Source organism: Nerophis ophidion, linkage group LG05 (assembly GCF_033978795.1).
Source record: "Nerophis ophidion isolate RoL-2023_Sa linkage group LG05, RoL_Noph_v1.0, whole genome shotgun sequence".
Lineage (NCBI taxonomy): Eukaryota > Metazoa > Chordata > Actinopteri > Syngnathiformes > Syngnathidae > Nerophis > Nerophis ophidion.
Genome location: NC_084615.1, coordinates 52498444 through 52520415, shown reverse-complemented (window position 1 = coordinate 52520415; position 21972 = coordinate 52498444). Strand labels below are relative to the sequence as shown.

The following is a 21972-nucleotide window of genomic DNA, read 5'->3' as shown; positions in this document are numbered from 1 at the left end:
CATCTATATACGCGATATATCGCGGGTTTGTCTCTTTGCGACATAGAAAATGACTATATCGTGATATTCGAGTATACGTTTTCACGCAGTTGCTTTTAGCTGCGGGCATTACACTACAGGCTTTTCCCACTCCTTCTTGTCTCTCCTTCTCACAGGCAGTAAGCGCATCTTCTTCCACACGTCACATACTGTCATGTCATACGTCACATACGTGTACGCCCTCACGGAGCAGAGAGGTAGCAGACGGGGTAACGTTTTCTGTGATGCTAGCGAAGCCATGCGAGTGGTAATACGAGAGAAAGAAGGTGCTAGTCAAGGAAGAATTAATTCCCAAGAAAAACAGCAGGGGGTCCATCGTCTGGCGGTGGTTCGGCTTCAAGCGGGAAGATGTCAAATAGACAACTTTAATTTGTCAAGTGTGACCACAAGCATTGTTACCAAAAATAGCATTACTGCTAATATGTAGCATCATATGAAAAATCACCTGCTAATAAATAGTTTTGGTCAATTGACTTGTGATTTCCTTCTCTGTATGAAAGTTTAAAATGAGTATATATTAATGCAGTATGAACAAGAATGTTTTAATTTAGACACATAGAAATCATACAGCTGTGATTATATGTATTGAGTGTTAATTCAAGTCTAAGGCAAAATATTGAGATACATACCGTGTATCGCGATATGGCCTAAGAATATCGAGATATTAAAAAAAGGCCATATCGCCCACCCTATCTTCAAGTATTCATTCATTTCAGTTTGTCTTAAGTGTGTTACCGTAGTCAGGAAGTAGCCTTTACCATTAAGTTAATTGCACGAGTCTTGTTTTTTGTTGAGCCCTACAAAATGTTTATACTGTACACATTGTACTTATTACTATGGGTCCACACTAATTATCGGACCGATATTAGAAATTAGGACTCCTCCTCTAAAATCTAAATCTGCGCTGTCGTCCAAAATCTAAATGTCTAAAACAAGGAATTGATAAGCTGGACTCTCGACTCAGTTGAACAAACTGGACTAGATTTGTCAGATCTAGTCTTGCGGCTGGTACCGATACCTCAGTTGGCTTCATCTGTTCATGCTAATAGATTTAGATGCACCTAAGAGAGAAACAAAACTCCTTTGAGAACAAAAATGTACAGATTCTGGAGGACGGATGGTACAAAAGAGGACTAAGAAAAGCCATCTACGTCAAAGTTGAAAAACCATCCCTTAACAGAGGAGGTGGTCTGCGACACCACCTGTCTCACACATACAACACTGTCCTTTCAACCATTCCTGAAATACTCTGCAATTTAGCCTCCAACAAATGACAGAAGTTAGAAACATTCTGGTCACGGGAAGTGACCAGAATGCCATATGTGCTATTTGTTTACAACTGAATGGAATGCTAACGTGGGGGATTCCAACTATTTTGGACTGGTAGTAGTCGATCCACAGCGATCGTTCTGCCACACAACACCTCAATACTAGCAAGGGGAGATTACACATCAACGACTGTCGTTGGCTTTGACAATAGGATTACTGACTTGCATCAAAACTGTTGTTTTTCTCGCTACGATAGAGCGAAATCATTCTTGCCCAGGCACAACCTCCTTGTTTTAGAGTATAAATATTTGGGGTTTTGGCATTAGTCTATGATCATGAACTGATAAAGTCTACTGAGGTGTTGGTACCAGCCGAATGACTAGATCTGACTAATCTGAGTACAAGAGTAGATCTGATCAATCAGTCTTTAAACATGAACTGATGAAGAAACCTTTAAAACAAACCAAACAGTCCAGTTGCGATCGATTGAAAGCCCTCAGATCATATTTTGTACTAAAACAAACTAATAGGAAATAAATTGTTAAAAAATAAATATTTTTGGGCTGTCAGCATTAAAGTACTAACGCATTTGATTATCCTATCCTTAATGAAAAAAATTATCGAGCTAACCCGCAAAACATTTACTTGTTTCTAGGGCTGGGCGATAAATCGATATATACGATATATCGCGGGTTTGTCTCTGTGCGATATAGAAAATGACTATCGTAATATTCGAGTATATGTTCAAACACAGGACTTTTAGCTGCGGGCGTACACTTCAGGCTCTTTCCTGTCTCTGCTTCTTGCAGACAAGCAAGCGCACATTCTTACAAACGTCACAAACTGTCAAGTCATACGTCACATACACGCCCTCGCAGGGCAGAGAGGTAGCGACGTGGCTAACGTTAGCTGCCAACGTAGCCGTACGAGACAAAGATGGTGCGGATCTGGTAACAAATGAAGGAAGACTTAATTCCCAATAAAAACAGCAGGGTTTCCATCGTCTGGCGGTGGTTCGGCTTCAAGTGGGAACATATCGGACAGACAACCGTAATTTGTCAAGGGTGGGGGGTAAAAGCATTGCTATAAAAAGTAGCATTACTGCTAATATGTAGCATCATTTGTAAAGTCACTCGCTAGAGAATGAAGATCATTTCATAACCTTAGTAACATACCACATAGTGAAGGACAAATACTATTTGATTTCCTATTATGCAGCTAATTTTTATTTGACACTTAAAATGTCTCTGACAATCTCGCAATGTATGTTTTGGAATTACTTGAATGTTTGTGCCATTGCTTAATAACTTTAATAAATACACTTTTGGTCAACTGACTTAGTTGTGATTTCCCTCTCTGCATGAAAGTTTAAAAGTAGCATATATTAAAGCAGTATGAAGAAGAATGTTTTAATGTAGACACATAGAATCATCATACTGCTGTGATTATGTGCATCAAGTGTTCATTTAAGGCCAAGGCAAAATATCGTAATATATATCGTATATTGCGATATGGCCTGAAAATATCGCGATATTAAAAAAAAGGCAATATCGCCCACCCCTACTTGTTTCCATTACATTCTATAGACAAAGTGGCTTTTAATCCAAACGAATTGGAGGTCAACATTGTCCTGGAACATTCCAATCCTTGAAAAGGTTTAACTGCCTCGCTCCAAAACAAAACAAAAAAACACTGATTCTGGTGCCTTACCTTCATTCTCCCACAGTATGTTGGTGTGTTCTCTGGCAGTACTTGCAGTCAGGTAGACTCTCTTTCCAGCCATCATGTCATCTACAATGCACCAGCAAATAACCGTTAAGTATCAACAGTATATTACCTTTTATTTCTATACCACTTATCCTGGCCAGCATCATAGAGGCCTGAAGCATATATGTCACGGTCATATTATGCAAAACCCACTTTTCCTGCTGGTTGGTACTTGTTTTTGTGGATTTTGCAGCAACTTTTGACATTTACCAATGCATTAAGTCAGCGGAGATCTCTATACGCAGTAGGGCTGGGCGATATATCAATATAAACGATATATCGCAGGTTTGTCTCTGTGCGATATAGAAAATGACTATATCGTAATGTTCAATTATATGTTCTCACAAAAAACAAGCCCGCTTTCTTACATACGTCACATACTGTTGCGCGTCTAGCGTCATACGCTCTCGCCGAGAGCTAACATTAGCTGAGGCAGGTCGAGTTGCTTTTAGCTGCTGGCATTACACAACAGGAGTTTCTCACTCCTCATCTCTCATTCTCACAGAGACGGAAAACAAGCCCGCCTTCTTTCATACGTCAAATACTGATGGGCGTCTAGCGTCATACGCAGTCGCCGAGCAGAGAGGTAGCAGCATGGCTAACGTTGGCTGAGGCAGGTCGTACAAGCGGAGCAGAGCTTGTGACATTACAAGAGAGAGAAGGTCCGAAACTGATCACAAATGGAGGAAGAACAATAAATGCCCAAAATAAACAACAGGGGATCCATCATCTGGTGGTTTGGCTTCAAGTGGGAAGATATTCAGCAGACAACAGCAATATGCGAAGTATGCAGCAGAAGTGTTACTACAAAAAGGTAGCAACACTATTAATTCGTTCTTTCATTTAAAAAGTCACCCATGAGAGAATGAAGAGTATTTAATAAATACAGTTTTGGTCAATTGACTTGTGATTTCCCTCTCTGCATGAAAGTTTAAAAGTAGAATATATTAATACCGTATGAAGAAGAATGTTTTAATGTAGACACATATAATCATCATACTGCATCAAGTGTTCATTCAAGGCCAAGGCAAAATATCGTAATATATATAGTATATCGCAATATGGCATAAAAATATCACGATATTAATAAAAGCCAGTATCGCCCAGCCTTAATACACGGTAACTTGATGCTTGAGCGGGCCCAACATTTTTATTCTTCACTTAAGATAAAATGCTCCGTTATTGGTTGTATTAACCAGCACAGGTAAAACGCCAGTTTCATTTAAAAATAAGTAAGAAGTGCCTGTTTAAATTCTGTGTTTTGTGACAAAGTATGTACCATACTCACGGCAATAAGAGTACTCGGTGACAGTTTGGCTAAGAAACCAGCCTCAAAAATATACAGAAAGTTTTGCCCAAAACTACATCTAATCGTGGAGACAGTTCCTACAATTTACGGCAACGGTTGAGATAATGAAACGGTAAATGCAACAACAGTAAATAAAAAGACAATTTGTAACGATACGTAGTATCCTCTAACCATTGACATATGCAAAAAGGACAGTGGCACATGTAGTTACAGGGTTAGGGTTTAACATACATTATTTTGTATTACAGTTAAACTGTCTTTTTTGTCTGCACTGTGCTATATAACTATACTTAATAACCCGATTGAATGATTTAATGCTATGTGAGCAATGTCGCAGTGTTAGCTTAACCCAGAGGTAAGCGACCTAAAATTTTCAAAGAGTCATATTGGACCAAAAATACAAAAAACAAATCTGTCAGGAGCCGCAAAAAAATAAAGGCCTTATATAAGTCTTAAAATGAAAGCGACACGTGACGTAAGTGTCTATATTAGCTATATTAGAAACGTGTATCGCAGGTTGGCGCAAATCTTTGACGACAGAAAACTTTGTCATGGCGCCTGTTTAGTCCGTATTCTCTTTATACACGACTCTGACCTTAGGTTTAATTGTGATGAGTCACATACATTGTGTGTAATGTTTAATGTGAATGTTGTTTAATATTTATATGGGTAAACATCTGTAGTTTATTGTGTAAAAGTATTAACACTTAACCTATTTGATGTATGTAAAATACGCAATGGACATTATGTAAATTACACAATGGACGTTATTTTTTTTTGTAATGTTTATTTTAGCATAGAATAGAAATTACTTTATTGATCCCTGGGGGAAATTCAGCACCACAATTCACTCAGAATAGACAATAATACTAAATAATATAATTTATATCAAAATTAAAAAAATAGAAAACTATCCAAAGACATGCACCTGGGGATAGATTGGTTGGCAACACTAAAAATTGGCCCTAGTGTGTGAATGTTGTCTGTCTATCTGTGTTGGCCCTGTGATGAGGTGGCGACTTGTCCAGGGGGTACCCCGCCTTCCGCTCGATTGTAGCTGAGATAGGCACCAGCGCCCCCCGCGATCCCAAAAAAGGGAATAAGCGGTAGAAAATGGATGGATGGATAATTTACATCATATATAAATATAAATATACGTTTATATTTTCAATCTTACACACATAAATGAAGGAACATGTGTAAAGAAATTAAACTAATGGAAAAAAAGCAACATCAATCTTCAAAATTTCTGTTTATTCATGCTGTTAACTATCTGTCCAGCTGCACACACTGGAAATGAGTTGTGAGGGCAAAATAATGAATTTATTGACAGTGCAGTGATAAAGCTGATGTGTTTACTTTGCGTTTGAATAAACACAGTCTTAAAGGAATGTAACCCGCGGAGACACTTTCTGACAATGCCCTGTGTTATGTAGACTAGGTGGAAGTGTTTTTAATGTTTATTCAAATTCATAATACGACCCTTTAAAAGAAGAAACCCCCAGGTGTGTTAAGGGAACTTAGAATGACGGTCTGGGTGATTAGACTGTTTTCCAACATGCATCTACACCAAAAAACTGTAGCTTCATTAAGAGTACTTCTAAGGCTGGTTCTTACACTTTACAGTAACGGTTTGCATTAACTAATTTGTATCTACTGGACACTTGCATTTCCACTAATGCACTGACTAAAACAACAGAAAGTGCAGTAGTGTATGCACAATGTGCCCCTGGGGTTCAAATAAAAGCCTTTAAAAAGGACTCACCTCCAGCCAGGTCAGTTGTTTTGACTCCTGAGGGCATTGTGACAATCAGCTTACTGTTGTGCTCACGTCGTATGGCGAACCGCCCGCTTCTAAAAGGGGGAAAAAAAGTTGTCTTCTTGGCACTTACACAATGCAGCCGGACTTCAACTACACCATAATAGATCTTAGTATATCAAACTTAAAACTATAAAAAGATAATCTGTACCCCTGTCCATCAAGCCTAAATCTAATACAATCTTACCTGCAGTTGGGACATTTGCGAGTTTTCATCTGGATTTTCCAAAAATCATTTATCAAACTGCTTTTCTTCTCAACAAGATGTTTAATCTGGGGAGAAAAAAATACTCAAAGAAATGCGTAATGTAGTTTATCTATGAATTTTATATTAATCAGAATGCTGTTCACTTATATGATATGGCGTAGGAGTGTCCCAATCTGATATTGATATTATATCGGTCTGATAGCACAGATATCCAGTATTGGATTATATGAGACTATCTCAAATCTCCAATATTAGCACTCCAATATAGTGAGTCCATTCCAGACTCCATACGAAGCCTTGTCAATGCTTTGTCTCCTCCTCCAGCACAGGTAAACTGTCCATACACAGTGCAAAGACTTGTCTGTAAATTTGTAATCCTCACCTACATGGTGGCATATAAATTAGATTTGAAATATCCCCCAAGGCAGGCGAGAAAAGTTAAGCCTGCGACCCAAGCCAGAGAGAGCAGGACACAAGAAGCCATTCTAACTGATAAGGCAGTGCTTTAATATTTTGAAACTAAAAATATAACAAGAACCCCACCACCTACCTTATCCTAGCATTAGTGGATTAACATAAATTATATTGTATATGTTTCAAATGTATTTATCTTTCAAAAATAGTAATTATATTGAATAAAAATGTATTGTATTGAAGTCATGTTGTTACAATAAGCTATACATTTATTAATAGCGATCGTTGTATCTAAACTTGGCTAAATCGCCATCATTAGCTAACATACAAGCCTAAAAAAAACAGACAATACTTTGCAATACATGCTAGTGTTATGTATGGGCGTAGTTTGCGTCATTACATGCTAAAAGCCAAAAGAGAGAAGACAATTGCTACTCTGAACATGCACATCCAAACGGAAATGACACAATACGTTAACCGCAAACATCAGCAGCTTAATGCAGCCCTAAGTAACTTTACAAGCTTCATAAACATCAACTTACAACTAGTTGAATGACACTTCTGTCATGTCCTAAGGGGGTCTGTATTGCTTTCACTGGCGCTAAGCAATTTTGAGGAGGGTGGAAGGAACCCTGCCACACAAAATTTACAAATGTGCTGACTTGCTTTACAGCATACGCCCCTCCGTTTCCCTATTCGTTGGAAAAATGGAAGTCTGTGTCAACGCCTACGTGCAGTTACTGCTATTACGACAAAAGCTGCAAAAGAACAAAAAAACCCTCAAAGTTTTGTCTAGAGACAAAAAGAAAAAAGAGACGCTAAACTGATAAAGACCGTCAAGGATAAACATTGGCCCGGCTTTCACTCGCTGGAATGACTTCCAAGATGAGAAGGGATTTCAGACCGATGCTGCCTTGGCTCTGTTCCTGCTAAGCTAGTATGTGACTTTCGATGCTCAAATCAAAATGGTAATGGTAATGTTAGCAATCGAAAATTTGCAAGGCAGCTATAAATAGCTACTCGCTTTATAGTTCGCAGTTCCACACTGACACAACCAGCCACACAAAAAAATCTAAAGTACTGTATAAAGAAAAAACAATGCAATGACTGAAAACTGCAAATATAAAGTTTGAGTAAAACGTGGGTTCCTATTGTGGAAAAATCAGTCATACGAAATCATTGTGGTTTTATCGTGTCAGTTTGTATATACGTGAAAGTAGTTTCTGACGATTTACAACGCTACGTGCTAGTCGTCATGGGAAATGACGACTAGCACGTATGGGAAGTTTGTGTTGTTCTAATGAATGTGTGTTTCTTTGGATCTAATGACTGCTGTTGGCGTTTAAACAGCAACAATAACGTGTAAAAAGAGTGTCAGGTTCTGTGTGTCTACATCTGGATTGCTACATTAATGTCAAGGAATTGTGTTAGCACCGAAATGGGCCAACAATAAATACTTCCTCCAGTATTTCAGTTCGGGGACCATTGTGCACGTCGGCGCAAGTACTATTAAGGAACATCCATAATTACCACTGGGTGTTTCATGTATTTTACTGTCCTTAAAAGAGAAGTTTTCCACTTCAATTCTCACTTTTGTCTTGTGTGCATGTACTTGTTTATAATGCAGTATGTGGAGAATTGCCCATTTTTGAAAATGGGATTGCATACATTTGGGAACAGAGATCTCAAATAAATGTGAAGAGAATTGCTTTGGTTGAGTAATATCACTTGATCCTTTCTAGTATTTCACACCACAAAATAATAAAAGCATGTATGATTCAGGCGGATATCGTATCGGATCAATATCAAGAGTGCAATATTGGGATCGTATCGGAAATAAAAAAGTTGTATCGGGACACCCCTAATATTGAGTATTAGTAAGAGTGTGTGTACTGACCGGTTTGCTGTCACTTCTCTCATCAACTGCAAGCACTGCATTTGTGAATTCTTTGAGTAAAGTTGCGATCTCATCGCCTGTGGCTTTGTTGTTTGCTTGCAGAAACTTAGAAAACAGTCAAATCAAAGTTTACACCAACTGATCCTTACATCAACATTTAGTCTGTAACATGGGGTGTCCAAAGTGCACACGGGGGCCGGCTGTTCTGACGCTGCAGGTTGGGGTTTTTTTTTGGCTATTGTGATGTTGTAAAACAAAGAAAAAGGATGGCGTAGCATATATTAACGCAGATTATATTGGTTCTGGCATCTTTAAATGTGTAAAATATATCTAACTGGCCCCAACGTCCTTATTTGTTTGGACACCCCTGTTGTAACATATCAATAATACCTCACCTGGCTAAGAACTTGCTCAATGTGGTAAACTTCCTGCATGGCCCCGTGGTCGAGTAACTTCAGCTGGTTTAACAGTAAATGTATGGCTGCTCGTGGACAGGTTAATGTGTGGCACCCTAGGCATGAACCCCGAATCAACAGGTAGAGTTTCTACGAGGAAAAAAAAAGAGAGAGGGAGTTGGTGAGTTTTAAAATTATGCATTTAAATGTGATTTTACAGGCTGGGTTACCAGTGTTAATCATTACAACAAATATGCATGCAGTCAAGGCTAATGTATGTCCAATTCTTACATCAAAAAAAAGGGGGTTGTACACTGGTAGAGGGAGCTCCACATGTCCCATGTGTCCTGGACAGTTGTTGAAGTCCTGACAGCAAGTTGAACACACCTGATGAAGAAACAGAACAGTAAGAATAAATTTCCTTGAGCACGCCGGGATTTTTGGGGGGAGGAAATAGCGTAAAAACAGTCATAAGCATCATAGATTGCAGTTAATGATGTTAAGTTTGTTGAAATCAGCAATATGATAGTTTTGGTAAGAGTCTTTTTCGTTTTAATTATACTATTTTATTTAGGTGTATCTTAATATTTGCACATTTTGTAGATGGCTGTCCGCGGGTATATCTGCGATATATTAAAATGATGTCCACATTGCAGACATACTGACAATGCTGCAGACAACGGCATGCATTTTGTTTACCGCCGGTTTTGGCAAAGCGGTTTTCGTGAATCAAAGTATTTTTTGGTGGTTGAGTTTTCGATATATCACTTGTCTATAGTGCGCAAGTAATAAGCTATACATATCAATTCATACCGTAATGACCAGTTGGTCTTAATGTGTTATGTTCGTGTGGCTTGGATTTGATGTCAGTTTTTTCAATGTTTGCCCGTGCCTGAAAGGTAATAGGCAGACAATGACGAAGTGTTGTGTGTACGAGGAAGCGTGAAGGTGAAAATTTTCGCACGGGAGGTAAATCCTGTTGGAATTGTGCCGTTTCTTATGATTAAATTGGTAGTAAAAGTTAAAAATAGCGTAAGACTTCTGTGATTTCTTTTGACGGCTCCAACACATTATATTACTTTAATTTTCAGTGTGGATTCACGTTAGCTCTATTTTTCAACTCACTTACATCAACAATTTATGCGATAGTCAACAAATACGCAACAGCGTCAATTCTGGTCCTTCAGCAATCACTATTTATTAGGAATCAAAACGTATATCCATATAATACATAACTGCCTATTATTTGAGCACTATTGACTAGTGGTGCACCAAAAATTCGGACGTCAAAAAAAAACTTTGCTCACCAAAACCGGACGTTGTGATGAAGTATCCACTTCCGCTGGCAGGCTGCGTCTTTCCCCGCACACGCAAATAATGTATCTCGCTCAAAGCTGACAAAAAAGTTGCATTTGTGTCGCATTGCCGTATAGTTTTAAGTCACATAAAAAAAAAAAAAAGATCAGATTCCAATCAGAATTTGGAATACCTCCTGATGTGACCTGAATCTGACGCGAAATTATCAGATTTCAAACACTTTGGAGCAAGTTGTGTCAGATTTGGTGCGCAGTGTAAACAACGACCAAGTCATCGTAACCCACCATTCACAAGATTTGGGAGCAGCTTAAAATTAAACCACTTCCATAATTTTATACATAATATATACATAACTGAGAACTTGCAAAAGGGAAAGAATGGGAACCATTTACACATGCTACACTTGAACGTGAGTGTGAATGTTGCCTGTGTATCAGTGTTGGCCCTGTGATGAGATGGCGACTTGTCCAGTGTGTACCCCGCCTTCCGCAGCTGAGATAGGCTCCAGCACCCCCCGCAACCCCAATCAGTTGAAAAACGGATGGATAGATGGAGGGAACCATTTACCTCTTTGCTGTCTGCTGGTCCCAGAGCCAAGTCATACAAGCTGTTTGGGGCCATATTCCCAACACCATCGAGCAGTTTGGGATTAGTGATCGCCTTCACACTCAGCTTTCTAAAACAAAAGAATACAGTAATTAAAGGTCTACTGAAACCCACTACTACCGACCACGCAGTCTGATAGTTTATATATCAATGAGGAAATCTTAACATTGCAACACATGCCAATACGGCCTTTTTAGCTTACTAAATTACAATTTTAAATTTCCCACGGAGTTTCTTGTTGAAAACGTTGCGGAATGATGACGTGTGTTTGTGACGGTATTGGTTGGAGGGGACATATTAGCTCAGCACCACTTACGGCTAAAGGTCGTCTCTTTTCATCGCATAATTACACAGTATTTTGGACATCTGTGTTGCTGAATCTTTTGCAATTTGTTCAATTAATAATGGAGACTATAAAGAACAATGCTGTTGGTGGAAAGCGGTGTATTGGGACGGCGTGGCGCCGTGGGGAGAGTGGCCGTGCGCAACCCGAGCGTCCCTGGTTCAATTCCCACCTAGTACCAACCTCGTCACGTCCGTTGTGTCCTGAGCAAGACACTTCACCCTTGCTCCTGATGGGTGCTGGTTGGCGCCTTGCATGGCAGCTCCCTCCATCAGTGTGTGAATGTGTGTGTGAATGGGTAAATGTGGAAGTAGTGTTAAAGCGCTTTGAGTACCTTGAAGGTAGAAAAGCGCTATACAAGTACAACCCATTTATTTATTTATCATTTATTGCAGCTGTCTTTAGCACCGAGACACAGCCGGTGTTTCTTTGTTTGTTGTGAAGCTTTAACACAGAGCGGTCAAGCGAACATGTTTCTCTATGTCAACCAGCATGTTTTTGGATGGGAAAATTGTGATATATATCTTACCGGAGACATCAGTGGATTATACGTCCTCCTGCAGTAGCTGTCAAAAAAGGCAGCTGTGAGCTTGGCTCCTCGGCGTCTCTTTGAGACACTGGCTAGTTCACCGCAGCCATCCGACTTTTAGGTATGTCTTTACAATCTCACTAAAGCACTTTTAAAACAATAAGTAGATAAGGATCTTCCAGAATTATCCTAGTAAATGTGTCTAATTACATCTGAAACGCTCACACTGCCGCTGTCTGGAGCCGTCACTTTTTATTTTATTTTATTTTTTCTAGTCCTTCACTATCAATATCCTCATGAGGGTTGCAGGTTATGTAAAGCGCTTTGAGTCACTTGAGAAAAGCGCTATATAAATATAATTCACTTCACTTCACTTCATCCACAAATCTTTCATTCTCGCTCAAATTAATGGGTGAATTGTCGCTTTCTCGGTCCGAATTGGTCTTACTGCTGGTGGCTCACATTATAAACAATGTGAGGAGCCCTCACACCGGTGACGTCATGCGCACATACTTCCGGTAAAGGCAAGCCTTTTTTATTAGCGACCAAAAGTTGCAAACTTTAACGTCGATGTTCTCTACTAAAGCCTTTTAGCAAAAATATGGCAATATCGCGAAATTATCCAGTATGACACATAGAATGGACCTGCTATCCCCATTTGGGGAGGGCGTGGCAAAGTTGGTAAAGTGGCTGGGCCAGCAATCTGAGGGTTACTGGTTCATTTCCCACCTTCTACCATACTAGTCACGTCCGTTGTGTCCTTGGGCAAGACACTTCACCCTTGCTCCTGATGGTTCTGGTGAGCGCCTTGCATGGCAGCTCCCGCCATCAGCGTGTAAATGTGCGTGTGATTGGGCGAATGTGGAAATACTGTCAAAGAGCTTTGGGCTCCTTAAAAGGGGTAGAAAAGCGCTATACAAGTACAACCCATTTATCATTTAAATAAGAAAATCTCATTCCAGTAGGCCTTTAATATTATTTACAAACATCACTCATACTATTAGCATGGGCGATACGTTGCTAATTCAACTGTATTTTCAGGTCAAGATAAAGAGAAAATCCTACTGAAACCCACTATTACCCACCACGCAGTCTGATAGTTTATGTATCAATAATAAAATATTAACATTGCAACACATGCTAATACGGCCTTTTTAGTTTACTAAATTACAATTTTAAATTTCCTGGGAGTTTCGTCTTCGAAACGTCGTGTAATGATGTGTAGGCAAGACGTCACAGGTTTTTAGGAAGTATGAGCGCTGCGCACACACAACACACAGCTAAATGTTGTCTGCTTTAACGGCATTATTATACAGTTTTTTGGACATCTGTGTTGCTGAATCTTTTGCAATTTGTTCAATTAATATCGGAGAAGTCACAGTAGAAAGATGAAGTTGGGAAGCTTTAGTCTTTAGCCACACAAACACACGGTGATTCCCTGTTTAAAATTCCTGGAGGTGAAACTTTCCTATGGATCAGAGCGCGGTCAAGAGAACATGGATCCCGACCACATGTCAACCAGCAGGTTTCTGTGAGAAAATTGTGTTTAAGAAGTCAGTTCTTGCTGGAGAAAAGCCGCGCTTGTGCCGTCCATAGCTGCCGTCGACTCCCCTGAGACACTGCGCGTCAACACACCCGTGGAGACACCCTTCCGACTATCAGGTAATATTAAACTAACTAAAACACTAGCAACACAATACAAAGATAAGGGATTTCCCAGAATTAACCTAGTAAATGTGTCTAAAAACATCGGAATCCGTCCCAATTCAATCGCGTTTTATTTTTATTTTTTTCTAGTCCGTCGCTATCAATATCTTCTAACACGGATCTTTCATCATAGCTCAAATTAATGGGGAAATTCACATTAAAACAATGTGAATATGTGAGGAGTCATCAAACATGTGACGTCATAGTCTGCGACTTCCGGTAGAGGCAGGGCATTTCTCTTAGCACCGAAATTTGCGAACTTTATCGTGGATGTTCCCTACTAAATCCTTTCAGCAAAGATATGGCAATATATCGCGAAATGATCAAGTACGACACATAGAATGGACCTGCTATCCCCGTTTAAATAAGAAAATCTCATTTCAGTAGGCCTTTAAAGAGTGGGGCACACAACAATAAATGAGTCGTTGACTATCTATGTTGGCCCCTCTAATGAGGTGGCGACTTGTCCAGGGTGTACACCACCTTCCGCCCCGAATGGAGCTGAGATAGGCTCCAACACCCCCCGCGCGACACCAAAAGGGACAAGCGGTAGAAAATGGATGGATTTATTACTACTTAAGGTTGTGGTTCACCATTAAAAAAAGGTTCAATTGGGTTTGAAGTTATAACTTACTTTTGAACTCCTCATTTCGCATAAAGCAAAAAGGCCAACAGACTCACCTTATCTCTTCGGCGGAGTACATGCCAAACGACAAGCCCTCCAATCGCCGCCATGGCACATCTTTACTAAATAACATTTTCAATGCCTAAATCCTGACTTTATCTTGTTAACTTGTGGAAAAACAGGACGAGCTCTTTCATGCCACATGCGACTACTCCGAACCACGTGGGAACCATAGACACGCCAAGTTAGAAGAGGACTTCAACATACATAATTTGGATTATAGACATAAACATATCGGTGTTTGGTAATATATTTATACAAAATAATTGTAAATCTACACTGTATGGTTAATAAAAGACTATACTTGACGCTATATCGTAAAAATTAGGATTGTATTCTTCAATAAAACTGGAACCCCCCTACTCGTCCGCATGGTGTCTCCCATCCAGTAGCCCTTGGTGTTCATCCAAAATGGCGGCGACCGGGATGCATGTAGGGCATAAGTTACACAAAAAATGCAGAGTTTTACTCACCAATCTTGAACTGCTGTGGGGTAAAAGGTAAGATAAATTGAATATGTATACTTTTACAAGCCGTGCACGAGCTTATTAGTTCTTGTTCGCTCCACAAGTCTGTCATTTAAGCATCATTTGACAGCAGGGGAGGTCAACAAGACAACTGCCAGCATATTTTCAAAGACAGAACTCTCCTTCAAACTGTTTTAATCTTCAACTGGTTTCTTTCTTTCTTTTTTAAAGGACTTTTGTTGGGATTTCAGCTGTGCGTCTACAAGCTCTTGATGCTACGGAAAGTACGTTGAGAGGAGGAGGGTTGGGATTACAATTTAATACATACAAAACAATATAGTTAAACATTCAATAACATTGTGAGAAGTAAGACGAATATATTTCATTAAAATGTATCATAAAAAAATAATTTGTATTTATTTGAACATTTAAATGATTATGTTTCTTTTGCAGGTGGAACAGAATCTACAGAGCAGATTGTCATCCCCAGAAAGAAAGTATGGTGTGTATCTGTAATCTCTGTTTTACAAAGAAAAAAAGTATTTTCTTATCATAAATCTTCTAAAACAGTGATTCTCAAACGGGGGTACTTGAAGGTATGCTAAGAAGTACGTGACATTTTTTTTTAAATATTCTAAAAATAGCAATAATTTAAAAATTCTTTATAAATATATTTATAGAATAATACTTCAACAAAATATTAATGTACATTCATAAACTGTGAAAAAATACAACAATGCAATAGTCAGTGTTGACAGCTAGATTTTTTGTGGACATGTTCCATAAATATTGATGTTAAAGATTTGTTTTTTTTTTTGTGAAGAAATGTTTAGAATTAAGTTCATGAATCCAGATGGATCTCTATTACAATCCCTAAAGAGGGCACTTTAATTGATGATTACTTCTATGTGTAGAAATCTTTATTTATAATTGAATCACTTGTTTTTTTTTCAACAAGTTTTTAGTCATTTTTGTATCTTTTTTTCCAAATTGTTCAAGAAAAAACACTATAAATGAGCAATATTTTGCACTGTTATACAATTTAATAAATCAGAAACTGATGACATAGTGCTGTGTTTTACTTCTTTATCTCTTTTTTTCAACCAAAAATGCTTTGCTCTGATTAGGGGGTACTTGAATTAAAAAATTGTTCACAGGGGGTACATCACTGAAAAAAGGTTGAGAACCACTGTTGTAAAACATAATATGTTACTTTGAAGGAGCAAAGAGGCAGTGTTGGAGACTTTGGCTTCCACTGTCCGCAGGGTGAGTTCCCTTCCTACTCTATCTCTCTGTATTTTGGACATATTTTAGTCAAGTTGTATTTGTTAAAAAAAAATAAAAGAAAAGTATTTAGGCTAGCGTGTTGGCTACTTCTCCAAGAAATTAGCAGTATCTCGGGCTCCTTTTAAAATGGACACCAAATCAGATTTTTTTTCTCTTAAGTTCCACAGATCAAATATTTTTTGCTTGTCCAAAATGCTCCTAAGTGCTTAAAATTGTAATATTTTTGCATCAGATTTGGGCCAATCCGTTTGGAATCTGAAATTTTCCAATTGATATGGAAATGGAAAAAATTGTTATTTAAGATATCTCAGAACATAGTGACAAAGGGCAACCTTGGCGGAGTCCAACCCTCACTGGAAACGTGTCCGACTTACTGCCAGCAATGCGGACCAAGCTCTGACACTGATCGTACAGGGATCGGACTGCCATGATAAGACAGTCCGATACCCCATACTCTCTGAGCACTCCCCACAGGACTTCCCGAGGGACACGGTCGAATGCCCTCTCCAAGTCCACAAAGCACATGTAGACTGGTTGGGCAAACTCCCATGCACCCTCAAGAACCCTGCCGAGAGTATAGAGCTGGTCCACAGTTCCACGACCAGGACGAAAACCACTCTGTTCCTCCTGAATCCGAGGTTCGACTATCCGGCGTAGCCTCCTCTCCAGTACACCTGAATAAACCTTACCGGGAAGGCTGAGGAGTGTGATCCCACGATAGTTGGAACACACCCTCCGGTCCCCCTTCTTAAAGAGAGGGACCACCACCCCGGTCTGCCAATCCGGAGGTACCGCCCCCGATGTCCACGCGATGCTGCAGAGTCTTGTCAACCAAGACAGCCCCACAGCATCCAGAGCCTTAAGGAACTCTGGGCGGATCTCATCCACCCCTGGGGTCTTGCCACCGAGGAGCTTTTTAACTACCTCAGCAACCTCAGGCCCAGAAATAGGAGAGTCCACCACAGATTCCCCAGGCACTGCTTCCTCATAGGAAGACGTGTTGGTGGGATTGAGGAGGTCTTCGAAGTATTCCCTCCACCTATCCACAACATCCGCAGTTGAGGTCAGCAGAACACCATCCGCACCATACACGGTGTTGACAGGGTAATGACCGAAAGGATAAGATCACGGGTACAAGCGGCCGAAATGAGTTTCCTCCGCCGTGTGGCGGGGCTCTCCCTTAGAGATAGGGTGAGAAGCTCTGTCATCCGGGAGAAACTCAAAGTAAAGCCGCTGCTCCTCCACATCGAGAGGAGCCAGATGAGGTGGTTCGGGCATCTGGTCAGGATGCCACCCGAACGCCTCCCGAGGGAGGTGTTTAGGGCACGTCCAACCGGTAGGAGGCCACGGGGAAGACCCAGGACACGTTGGGAAGACTATGTCTCCCGGGTGGCCTGGGAACGCCTCGGGATCCCCCGGGAAGAGCTAGACGAAGTGGCTGGGGAGAGGGAAGTCTGGGCTTCCCTGCTTAGGCTGCTGCCCCCGCGACCCGACCTCGGATAAGCGGAAGAAGATGGGATGGATGGATATCTCAGAACCATTAATGTATATTAGTATCCTATCATTTCAAATGGGGAAATTCTAAAACAAATTCAAAGTAGCATTAGTTGTACCGATTTATAAGACTGGAGACAGATACCAATTTACAAATTTTAGACCTGTTTCTTTACTTCCACAATTTTCTAAAAACAACTTGTCAGTTTGCAATTCTCTTCTTCCTCCTCCTGCAGTTTTCCATCATTTGCCTACTTCTTCTACATAATTGCCACGGTCCTAACCCGCTAATCCTTGTACTGAATGTTTTCTCGTGTCCTAGAGACTCCCTCGTTCATTTACGAAATCCTGTCTACTTCATTTGTTTTCACTTCATCAAACTTTGTTTGTAAGTGACGTCGAGGCCACATTTGGGCCTGTTGGTGTTTATACTGGAGTCTGATAAGGATCACATTTTACCTGTAAACTCAACAGTCAAAAACAACCCCCGATTTAGAAAAAATCAGATTTGGTCCATTGTCAAGACAGTGTCAACACAGTCATGGTGAGTTTTTCAAAATGTGGCAATCAATCACCGTTTTACAGAATTGTAATATTTGAGCCTGTAATACTGTGGAATTGTACAGTTTTTATCATTATAACAGTAATTGCTATATCCATTTTTTGAACTAAACTTCTAAATATTGATTAACTTCTTTTTTCTACCAGGATCCTACAGCGTACCCCTACCAGTTCCAGGATGATCCCTACCTTTCGCCCAATAATTCTGCTGAGTTTGTACGAAACATTTCCACTCTCTATTGCCGTATTCATACTTGTTCTGTCACTTGAATGTTCTGATTTCAGAACGTGACTATACCACAAAAATCTTTGGTACTGACATGAAGAACTAACTGCCTCCTCTCTGTTTTTGCAGAATTTGTACTCTCTCTCTCAAGAGTCTGGAAAATCTGCAGCTAAATACTTCATCAACAATTACCCAAAGTTTTTCACCAAAGATTTTGCTGAACCACATATACCTGTAAGAAACACCCACCTATTACTGAATGGATGTAATAAATAGAGAGCATTGACATGCAAGTTCACTGATTCCCTTGAAAGTCAGATTTAAATGTACAGTTGGGCAAAAAAAGTATTTAGTCAGCCACCGATTGTGCAAATTCTCCCACTTAAAATGATGACAGAGGTCTGTAATTTTGATCATAGGTACACTTCAACTGTGAGAGACAGAATGTGAAAAAAAAATCCAGGAATTCACATCGTAGGAATTTTAAAGAATTTATTTGTAAATTATGGTCGAAAATAAGTATTTGGTCAACCATTCAAAGCTCTCACTGATGGAAGGAGGTTTTGGTTCAAAATCTCACGATACATGGCCCCATTCATTCTTTCCTTAACACGGATCAATCGTCCTGTCCCCTTAGCAGAAAAACAGCCCCAAAACATGATGTTTCCACCCCCATGCTTCACAGTAGGTATGTTGTTCTTGGGATGAAAATCGGTATTCTTCTTCCTCCAAACATGACTAGTTGAGTTTATACCAAAATGGATACATGGATGATACAGCAGAGGATTGGGAGAATGTCATGTGGTCAGATGAAACCAAAATAGAACTTTTTTGGTATAAACTCAACTCGTTGTGTTTGGAGGAAGAAGAATACTTAGTTGCATCCCAAAAACACCATACCTACTGTGAAGCATGGGGGTGGAACATCATGCTTTGGAGCTGTTTTTCTGCTAAGTGGACAGGACGATTGATCCGTGTTAAGGAAAGAATGAATGGGGCCATGTATCGTGAGATGTTGAGCAAAACCTCCTTCCATCCGTGAGAGCTTTGAATGGTTGACCAAATACTTATTTTCCACCATAATTTACAAATAAATTCTTTAAAATTTCTACAATGTGAATTCCTGGATTTTTTTCCACATTCTGTCTCTCACAGTTGAAGTGTACCTATGATGAAAATTACAGACCACTGTCATCATTTTAAGTGGGAGAACTTGCACAATCGGTGGCTGACTAAATACTTTTTTGCCCCACTGTACGCCCACTTCAAGCGCAGCAGAGTACTCTCCACCTCACCTAATGACTTTTAACTGCAGTTTATTGTCCTATCAACAAATTAATGATGGCACAGACTTGCATTAAAGCAGTGCTTCTCAAATATTTTCTGTTAAGTCCCCCCTAGGAAGAAATAAGTATTTTGCGCCACCCCCCCACCCCCCACTCTGTACTGTTATAATTGTTATAACTATACCTCTGCGTGACATTGTAAGCTTATTTACATTGAAGGAAACAACACACCGGCCGGCCTTTCCTTGTCTCTTACAGTGCTACATACACTTCATCATATTCTGGAAAAGCATATTCTCCGAAGTCAAACCCCCCCCGCCCCTCCCCCGGCTTTCGCAACTATTTGAGAAGGACTGCATTCATGACATTATTTACTGCTTTCCTTGATTGCATGTCACTGCTAAGGAGAATATTTTGTCTGATGCCAAGCTTTTATTATTTTTGTTTAAAGATCATTTTGTTGTTTGTGTGTTAAGTGTCTGATGCCAGACACCATATCACTGCAACTTGACGAGGTGAGCGAAGCAGCGCTGAAAGAAAGGATTAGCTTGAGAAAAGTCAAGGATGCTGTTGACATGTATGATCAACTCCTACAAGCTGGTGAGCACCTGCCTGCATGATAGCCTCACCTCATAATGTATATTCTCAATAATGTTAGTCGGAAAATGTCACAGTCACCATTCTGTCTTTCAGGGATATCCGTGTCAATGGAGACGACCCATGACCTCTTGGACCTGATCTGTCTCTTTTGCGACAAAGACCCTGTCCAGGACGATGGGATACAGACAGAATACAATGTGAGTCACTGCAGATTAAAGGCAGTTATTTAATTTTAATATAAAAATGTCATACTTTCGATATTATATCAATATTGGAGCCTTGAATATTGGCTGATACTGATATCAATCCTATGCAATATCTGCACAAATAGTACATACATTTATTTTGTAGTGTAACTTAATGACCGACTTTTTGAATTACAATGCCCGGGACCCCAAAGGGAAGAAGTTGTAGAAAATGGATGGATAGATGCATCGATGGTGGGGGGGTGTTGGCGACACCTAGTGGCCACAATAATAGTCATCATTGTCACCGACGTCCCACTCGGTGTGAGTTCTCCTTTCCCTTATGTGGGTTTTTCCGAGGATGTCGTAGTGGTTTGTGCAGCCCTTTGAGACACTTGTGATTCAGGGCTATATAAATAAACATTGATTGATTGATTTGTTAAGCTCCATCCATCCTTACATTTTCTACCGCTTGTCCATCTCGAGGAGACGGGGGTGACTGGAGCCTATCCCAGCTGCATTTGCTCATGACAGTAAATTGAATAATACAGACAAGTTTGTGACTGGATACTTTATAATAAGCTTCTGCCTTGGACACTTATGTGTAAGTAATATGCAACTATGATTATTTGACTGTTTTGGACTGCAATATTGTTAATTTCAGGATGCTTATTACGTGTGTATAGCTGTTGTATAGCTGCTAACTCCTAGTAGCCTATAACCGACAATGATTGCAAAAACATAACAACATTGTGTGCTTATTTAGATGTTAACTGGCTGTCCAGCTTTGCACACGTAAATACACTGCAGGACTGCTTGTATCAGAGGTTATATCGGAAGTCTTGTATGAAAGCTGATATCATCCCACGCTTGTGTTTTTTTTGCTCATATCAGACTAATGTAAATATCGGATCATCACACCCCTAGTAAATACAATATGAAACTACAGTAGAGTCCTGCCTATCTTGGAACATAACCCGCGGGAATAGGATAGGATAGCCTTTAATTCATCCCACAATGGGGAAATTATGTGGTTGTAATTTTACATACAGTAACAAAAGTAAAACATGAAGAAAAACTAAAAATGAGTAATAAATACTGCACTACATACGGAGAAATAGTATAACAAAAACACTATCTGAATTCCAATTTTGCACACCAAGGAAAAATAACCAAATCACAGTAATGGATCTACTATTGCTTGCATTCCGACATAAGCATGCTTTTCTTGTTGTTTTTGTATAATCTTGCACGCTTCCTCCTTTTGATTACCTCCTGAGGAACTCTTAAGAAACATTAATCCTTTTCGCAATTTGAATGTTTTGTACAGCCAAAAACAATTCAAGCAAAGGGCATTTTTTTCTGAAAACGCCAAATGGTGTCTCTTAGCCATTGAGAACAGAGCTAACTTGTATTAAACATGCATAGTAACGGGACTAAATGTGCCTAGGTTTCGAGGTGTGTGCCGAGTAATGGAGGGGGCGTTTTCACTAAATGCTTCATTTAGGGGAGGAGCCGGAAATGATGACGCGTGAAGCCTCGTTGCCAAGTTGTTCCACGCG

The 21972-nt window shown here is 39.8% G+C and overlaps 2 protein-coding genes across 4 annotated transcripts in view; one reads left to right on the top strand and one right to left on the bottom strand.

The window, feature by feature from the left end:
- polr1a (RNA polymerase I subunit A) overlaps positions 1–14651 on the bottom strand; it is a 60267-nt gene extending 45616 nt beyond the window's left edge. The window contains exons 1-8 of the mRNA XM_061901511.1: positions 14301–14651; positions 11002–11110; positions 9409–9504; positions 9118–9267; positions 8723–8827; positions 6391–6476; positions 6150–6238; positions 3019–3099 (exon numbers count right to left, since the gene is read on the bottom strand). Coding sequence (XP_061757495.1) covers positions 3019–3099; positions 6150–6238; positions 6391–6476; positions 8723–8827; positions 9118–9267; positions 9409–9504; positions 11002–11110; positions 14301–14377 — 793 coding nt within the window. The 5' untranslated portion in view covers positions 14378–14651. The remainder of the gene's footprint in view (positions 1–3018; positions 3100–6149; positions 6239–6390; positions 6477–8722; positions 8828–9117; positions 9268–9408; positions 9505–11001; positions 11111–14300) is intronic.
- Positions 14652–14661: 10 nt separating this feature from the next.
- Positions 14662–21972, top strand: part of ptcd3 (pentatricopeptide repeat domain 3) — a 47138-nt gene continuing 39827 nt past the window's right edge. For all 3 annotated transcript variants that reach the window (XM_061901515.1, XM_061901514.1, XM_061901513.1), the window contains exons 1-8: positions 14662–14804; positions 15003–15055; positions 15225–15273; positions 15992–16037; positions 18261–18329; positions 18469–18573; positions 20102–20225; positions 20319–20422. In XM_061901515.1, the coding sequence (XP_061757499.1) occupies positions 14716–14804; positions 15003–15055; positions 15225–15273; positions 15992–16037; positions 18261–18329; positions 18469–18573; positions 20102–20225; positions 20319–20422 (639 nt within the window). In that variant the 5' untranslated portion in view covers positions 14662–14715. The remainder of the gene's footprint in view (positions 14805–15002; positions 15056–15224; positions 15274–15991; positions 16038–18260; positions 18330–18468; positions 18574–20101; positions 20226–20318; positions 20423–21972) is intronic.